The 7,500-nt window shown below is 40.6% G+C and overlaps 1 protein-coding gene across 24 annotated transcripts in view; it reads left to right on the top strand.

Annotated features, from left to right (window-relative positions):
* The window catches only part of EBF3 (EBF transcription factor 3), a 120,607-nt gene that overhangs the window by 73,349 nt on the left and 39,758 nt on the right, over positions 1-7,500 (top strand). For 17 of the 24 annotated variants that reach the window (XM_064514401.1, XM_064514403.1, XM_064514392.1 and 14 more), the window contains exons 7-8: positions 2,958-3,039; positions 6,053-6,197. In XM_064514401.1, coding sequence (XP_064370471.1) covers positions 2,958-3,039; positions 6,053-6,197 — 227 coding nt within the window. The remainder of the gene's footprint in view (positions 1-2,957; positions 3,040-6,052; positions 6,198-7,500) is intronic. The other 7 variants (XM_064514404.1, XM_064514394.1, XM_064514388.1 and 4 more) reach the window with 1 other exon arrangement.

Genomic DNA, 7,500 nt, shown 5'->3' with positions numbered 1-7,500 from the left:
GCACAATACAAAATGTAGCGCTGCTGGGCAGATCTAGAGAAGCTTGCATCCTTGTTCTGTTGAGAGCAACAGCGTTTGAGAAATAGTGACACTGAACTGAAATCCAGTTTCTTACTCCTTACTGTGTTGCGGCGTGTTTGTGCCAGGACGCAGAGCACCTGGAGGACAGTGTCGGTCCCGTGCTCTCCGCCGCAGGGAGCAGTTCTTGGCATACGAGGTTCCTGTTCATCAGCCGCAAGGAAAGGTCAAATGAGTCCCCTTCTACTAGTGAACGCTGAGAGATGCCCTGCCCAGCAACGCGGATTTTTAACGTCTGCTATTTTCCTCTGAAAACCTTGTCTTCATGCCACCCTTGCTCCGTGAACTATCTGAAAACACGGATTAAAAAAATCATTAGTATCAAGGAATACACAACATCTGGAATTCAGCGTTGCTTGTGTTGCACCCCAGCACCGTATCTCCTGCATTCAGCTCGGCGTTCAGGTTTATTCTGGTAGACTTGAACGTGTCTAATTCCACCAAGCTTGGGCTTTTTCACCAAATAATCAAGTAAACACCAGATTCCAGTTGATCTGTAGTAAAAGAGTGCTAATAGCCATTTTTTGACAGGATGTTTCTGTGTAGAAACAATTCATCATGAATGCTTCACGTTAGAAAAATCCACAAGGAATAATACTTAGCATTCCTGGTGCCCGATTCATTCGAGAATTTCCGAGCAATTTGCACCCATTAACTCAGTAAGCCTCACAGCACCCATCTGAGCTCGGGGAGGAGGCGCGCTCCTCCTCCTCGGCGGGACTGCCCTGTGGCACCGAGGAGCCGCAGAGCTGCAGGGTCTCCCCGGCTGGAGCGGTGTGCACAGTGTGAGGGTCCCTTCCCGCTGGGCAGTCACCTTCGCTAGGTCCTGTGGCACTCCGCTGCGGTCCATGTGGTGGAAAGTGTGGAAGAAAGAACAGAGAGATGACAGAAGTGCCATTACCTTTCGATTATACTCGGTTGATGAATGAGTCTCCGGAGATCGTAAGGGTGTATCTTAAAGAAATCCCAAGGCTGATATGATTGGGATGGGAATGCGGCTAACAAGGATGCGGGTTCAATGTCATGGAAGAAGCCGATGCTCTTGATGGTGTTCCTGCAGCGCCGTGTCCAGAAAACCTGAGTTGGGTCGAGCATCTGAGCTAGATCGCATCAACCACCAGTGAAATCCAAACCTCTTATAGCTAAAAGGCTAAAACCCTTTTACGGCATCTCAGGATGGGAAGTTTAAGGAAGAATGTGCATTCAGCTGAACTGACAGCATTGATTTATTCATGCGCAATTTAAATAAACCTAGTCATTTTCCTGCTTACGTGTCTTCTATGAGAGATGGCTCCTTCCGCAGCACAGCAAGCCTTACCCCGTGTCAGGGCTTTGTTGAAGGTTTAACCGAAAAGGAGCGGTTGTCATTAAAAGTGCCAGTTTGTGGGAGGTGAGTATTCCTTTGGAGTGCTCCCGCGCAGACCCTTGCCCCGCCCCGGTTTCACGCAGGAGAGCACAACGCGATGCACTGCAGCCGTACCTTTTATCGGCTGTAGGCTGACCATCTCCGGTTCTGGAGAAGGAGAGAATGGCTTAGCTTACCTCCTACCAGGAATATTGCCTGCACCTGAAAACTTCTGGAAAGCGTATCCAGCTAGAATGGTCATAGTCACTTATAAAGATTATAATTGTTCATACTCTGAATACAAAAGCCTGAAGCGCTGCCCAGCCTTGTTATTCAGAACGTATTAAGTTGGGCAATAAGCTGATGGGCTGGCCCATCTGGGAGACTCGGGGTGAGGAGAAAGCCCAGAGCCTTGCCTGTCGTGAGCTGCTAATCGTTAGCCAAAAACCAGACCCACAGAATGGTTTTGTTGTTATCAAATGTGAAAACGTATCCACACGAAGAAAAGAGGAGGTGTTAGGCTGCAAACCTCCTTCTGCACGAGGGAAGGAACGGGCAGCTTCCCCCGATCTCATGTGGTCTGTTTGCAAGTCAGTGTGGTTACAAAACTGTTCCTTTCTTCTCAGAGCAATTCTTGAAAGCGAGGAATGGAGGAAAGAAAGTGGAACCATCCCATATGTGCTCATTCACCAGCAAGTACGGGAGGCTGAGTGAAGGAGATTCATCTTCTGAGGCTTCCCCCCTTCCTCTAAGCGCTTGCTCTGTTCCTTCGGGGCGGCACTACTGTAGAAATGCCGTGTTGTAGGAAAGCGCCTAGATGAGATGATTTAGTCCTAAATAATTACCATTTGCCACTCAGCAAAAATAGCCTGGGTTTCTGTTCCCTAGGTAGAGGGACTCCTAACAGATAAAGGCTAGTAAAGGTTAAAGTGGTCAGAAAATCGGATACAATTCTCCATGTTCCTTTCCTTTTAAAAACTGAGTGAAAGGGGGCTTTGCTGGGCAGACCCCACTCGAATCTCCCTGAAGTCAGCAGGAGCTGGATCTGGTCCCTTTGAACGGCTCGAATTTCCAAAGCAGAGGCAAAGCCCGGAGTTTTTAAGAAGACTGATCATTACCTTGGAATTTCTCAACAGAGAGGTCATTACTGCTGATACAAGTTGTGAAAAATAAAACTTATTAAATGAATAGAAACAAATTCTCATCTGGTGTAAGTCATTGCCTTTGAAGTCAATGAGTCATTGAAATCAACTTTCCCACACCGATTTACAACAGCTAAGGATATGGCCTGGAGTCAATACATTTATAGTTGTTGAAAAATTAAAAATATAAATTTGCCCTTCCCTGGCAGTAGTGTTCTGTTTATGACAGAGATCTTATGCTTTAAAACAAGTTCATTAACTAATAGGAAAGTAATATTTCACAACCAGTATTCTTTTGGGTATAACTATTTATGATTAAATTTTGTTAAACTTCTTTTAATTGGATTTACGTTTTGATGAATCTAATAGATTTCAATTTTGTATTTTTATAGATTCTTTCTAAAGTTTTTCCTCAAGTGCAATCAGAACTGTTTGAAGAATGCAGGCAACCCGCGAGATATGCGAAGATTCCAGGTACAGACAGTTCTTAAAAGATAAATGATCTATGAAAGACTTACTCAAAATTTCAGATTGCTTAACTGTGAACTTTTCTTCATGAAAATCTAATGTCAGTGCTCCTCCTTAGTGCAGCTTCAATGCTGTATATCTTTTAAAAAAGTGATATCAGTATTTTACATTTTCCCCAGTAACTTAAATGCATGTTCTTGGGACTTAACAAGTTCAGTAGTAGACTGTAATGGGCTATTTCAAAGCAAGTGAGCATCTCCACAGATAAGTCACGGGTTTCCTTCATGCTACTTTCATTGTAGTGCTGAATATGCTGAGACCTGCAGAGAAGTTTTGACACATGTAGTCTGAGTGTCATAAAATTACTATTAGACATAGAAATGCAGCCGTGGAATTCAGTGAAGTTTGGATCCTACACTACAGTTTTCACAATCACACTTACAACTTGTAAATCCAGCAGTGGTGGAACAAACCACATATTTTTACTCCAGTTGTTTTAGAAAATGTTTAATACTTCACTTTCTCCTTACAGCTTTTGAAATACCCTGTGGTGAATCATAACACTACAGAAAGACATCTGACGTGAAGGACAAATGATTTCCTCCGTATTTGGGGTCATTTGAAATGCTTATTAAGAAATATATGCTTTTTATTTCAAATTATTTCAAAATGATTCATGTTTGAGACAAATAATAATAAACTAGTATTGAGATGTTCAAAACTTTCTTATTTTTGAGAAGAATAACTTGTGGTTAAACTTGATAGCAAAACATGTGACATCTGTTTTCATGCACAGCCAACCAACCGGTGAAGCCAGAACACTTGAGCCAGCCAACAGAAAAGATCTGTAGCTGGAAAAAATATTTCTTCAAAACAATTGAGCCAAGCTTCCATTTTTCATGCATCTCAGCTTCACGTGGCATTGGTGATATTGATCCATCTGAACAGAACAGAAGGTCAAACCTGGAATGAGTGGAAATGTCCTCTTTGTCTCACCGATGACTAAATGAAGCATCAGTCATGAGTGATCTTGTGGTCGACAATGGAGCCAGTAGACACTAGAAAGACTTTCCTGGGTCTCTTTAGCTAATCTCCCTGCCTCTCAGAAGGTTTAACTGGACTTAACAGTATGTCAGATCTTGAACAATATTTTTAACTGGTTTCACTATCTCAGCACCTCTCTTTAGGTGCGCTGCAGGAATAAGCCAATATAACAAAACATAGCATGTCTACTTTCTTTTGCTGAACTACAGTATTTTCCCTTGGTGACTGACCTATATATACATGACAGAACAAAAATAGTTGTCATTTTTATATTCGCCTTTCTCTGTCTTTTCAATATACCATGTTCTAGGAACCCAAACCAGAAATCTTTGCTGAAAATCACACTTGCATGTTTCGCAATATTTTTAAAGCCTGCAAATCTCATTAACAGTGAAAGCAGATAGCCCAGTGGCATGGCAGTGGCTCTGTAGCTTGGGTGAGTTTGCAGCCTCAGCACTCTCCACCGTGGATGTTGACAGGAGTGAAAGTGTCCACTTCTGGGACGAGAAGGATACGGAAGCAGAGCAGACTTCTAGAGAGCTGCCCTCGGGCTGTTCTAAAGGGGAGCGCAGATGGCTGTCTCCGAGGAGGCACAATACACAGCAAAGGTGCTGTGATAGCTGAAAGCTAATTATGGGTTGTGAATAAGACACGGGATCAGAGGTGATCCAAAACATAGAAACAGACAAGAATTTTCTTCTGATGCCTCGGACCAGCTCTGTGCAGAAGGAGAATAGTTTTCCCCTTCATTTTTTTTTCCTTACATATTTGGCATAGGAACTGGTGTGAGAACTCTGAAAATCATTTTTGTTATATCCAAAAGTAAATTAAACAGAAGATGAAAACTCACATTTGTGCTAGCTTTTGCTACCGTCACTAGTATGCTTGATAAGGCCTAACAGTCTAACTTAGCCATTGACTGTAAGAACTCCGCTAATGTTAAACCACAAAGAAAAAGCTACAGTGATTCTTCATTTAGAAAATCTGGAACCCACACCACAGGGGCCATGCTGGAGTATGTAAATAAGATGTAAATGTCTATCTGGGATAGTAACAATCAACCTATGAAGCTATGTTACGCACAAAGGCACGCACATCCTGTGATTTCCCCTTTGGCTTGTGTTCATGGAATATCATTTCCGGAGTGCGTTTCACAAATCCGTTGTGTAGGTGTTTTATCAGGAAGGTTGTGCATTTTGCATATGTTCCTTTTCCATTTTCTACTAAGAAGCAGCTGGAAGCCAAAGAAGGCCCTATCCATCATCTCTCCTATGGCCGGACTCTGAACCTGGACACAAGAATAGGAGCCTTTCACTCAAAAATAAAGGAGGAAATTCCATTGACATACCAGGGTCAATCACCATCCAAATGAACTTGAGAAGGGATACTTCTCGTGGATTGAAAACACTTTCACTATTCATATTCAACTCAGTCTTTTCAGATGCAAAAAAGTTCATTATCAGACATTAAATGTAATTGTAAAACTGACCTGGAGATCATTTACTGAAGAAAAAATGGGGAGTTACGATGGTTCCTGATTTATTAAGCTTTTTTTATTTGGAATCCTCACAACCCTTCATTTGAAGACAGTCTCAAGTGAACAAATTTTAATTAGATAAACTATCTAATCAATATATCAACAGATCAATCAAAACAGCAGCTTTTAAAATGAGTGGCTAGAGGGGTGTTTCTGAAACTAATGGCTAGAAGAATATTTCCCTGAATTGAATTCATTTGTTAGCATAATAGGAGATTAAAGTCTAATTAGTGTAGCAGGTTCTGAAGAGAAACAATTGTGAGTTAAAAATCACCAGTGTTAGCCACATAAACAAAGCTGTATTCGTAGTTGTCATTCACTTTAAATAAAGTGAAAAGTAACAGACTGTGAACTTGTTTGTCTTAACAGAAGAGCTATTTTTATATCTACATTTCTGGAAATATGCAGGTTTTTTTAAATTTTTTTTTTCTTTTTTAGGTTGTTGTATCAACAACAGTCAATGTGGATGGCCACGTTCTGGCTGTCTCAGACAACATGTTTGTACACAACAATTCCAAACATGGAAGGCGGGCTCGCCGCCTTGACCCCTCAGAAGGTACGGCCCCTTCTTATCTGGAAAATGGTAGGCACACATTTACATGTCTTTTTTTATTTGCAATGCTTTTTTTGCACCATACTTTATGTTGATACACTACTACATTTACTTTTACATGATTTCATTCTTCATCGATCAAACCACCCATTAAAAAAGTCCATTAATATTTCTCAGCCCTTGTCAACCAGAATATGCTCTCTTTTGAATTTGCTTTTGACTTCTTTCTTTATTAAATACTTCGAGTTTTGCAGTCACAACCAATTTTTCATCTTTTTCTATTTTTTTAGCCTTGTTTTGCTTGCAGCTTTTTCTTGCTATTTAATTTGACTTGATTTTATTTTGGCTTGTCATATTCCTTGATCCAGAGGTACAGTCTCAGGTTATGTATGCAAGTTTAAGTGGATGGTAAAAACATGACCAAATCTGTAAAGAATTTACTGTGAGGTCAATTTCCTGTTGCTGGGCCTTACTGCTGCAGATTGCTGCGGTAGGGTTTTTGTATGAGAAAAACAGCGTAAAATGTTTTTCTTCAGACTGACTCAGTGCGATTGACTTCTTGCCTGAACTGCTCATAGAAGATAGTCTGAGATGAAGAAGAGAATGGAAAGTGTCTCTGAAAATCCAGAATTCTGAAATACTATCTTTCTGGAGTCCGTCAGCCTCTGAATCATTCTCACACAGTTGCAGCTGTGCTCATACACGTGCACACATACATTTATTCTCCCACACAGTACAAAATAATTATTTAGATCTAAGTATTATTTTGTTCACAGTGTAACAGGCAGTAACCTAAAGATACGTAATGACCCTCACGCAGTGCACTTTTAATAAAATCGAATGCATGTAGGTCAAATACATTTTGAATTCTTAAAGAGTTAGACTTTTCACAAACATTGTTATTAGAAGTAGCATGTCCGAGACCGACTGTCTAAATGGTCAGTCCAAGCACATGAATTTCCATGGGCCTGCTGTCGTGAGTTGTTACTAACATATAAGTGTTGACAGGATCATGCCTTTTTACACTAATAAAATTAAACAATTAAAGTAATAACTGAACACTAAGCTGGTAATATAATCATTGTCATTTTAGGTTTCAAATAATACTTTCCAGTGCACACACAGAAAAATGAATGAGGCAAGCAATAATTATCAGAAGGAAATATGATCTAGATATCAAAAAATGGAAAACAATTTGTGAATCTACTGCTGTCCACGCACAAAAAACTAATTTGTTTTTCTGCATTAATAGCTAAGGTATAAGAGAACAAAAATATAATAATTAAAGGTCGCCCTGAGCACAAGAGTCATTATGGTCTATGACGTATTGTTT

This window comes from Dromaius novaehollandiae, chromosome 6 (assembly GCF_036370855.1).
Source record: "Dromaius novaehollandiae isolate bDroNov1 chromosome 6, bDroNov1.hap1, whole genome shotgun sequence".
Classification (NCBI taxonomy): domain Eukaryota; kingdom Metazoa; phylum Chordata; class Aves; order Casuariiformes; family Dromaiidae; genus Dromaius; species Dromaius novaehollandiae.
This window is presented reverse-complemented; position numbering and strand designations above follow the sequence as displayed.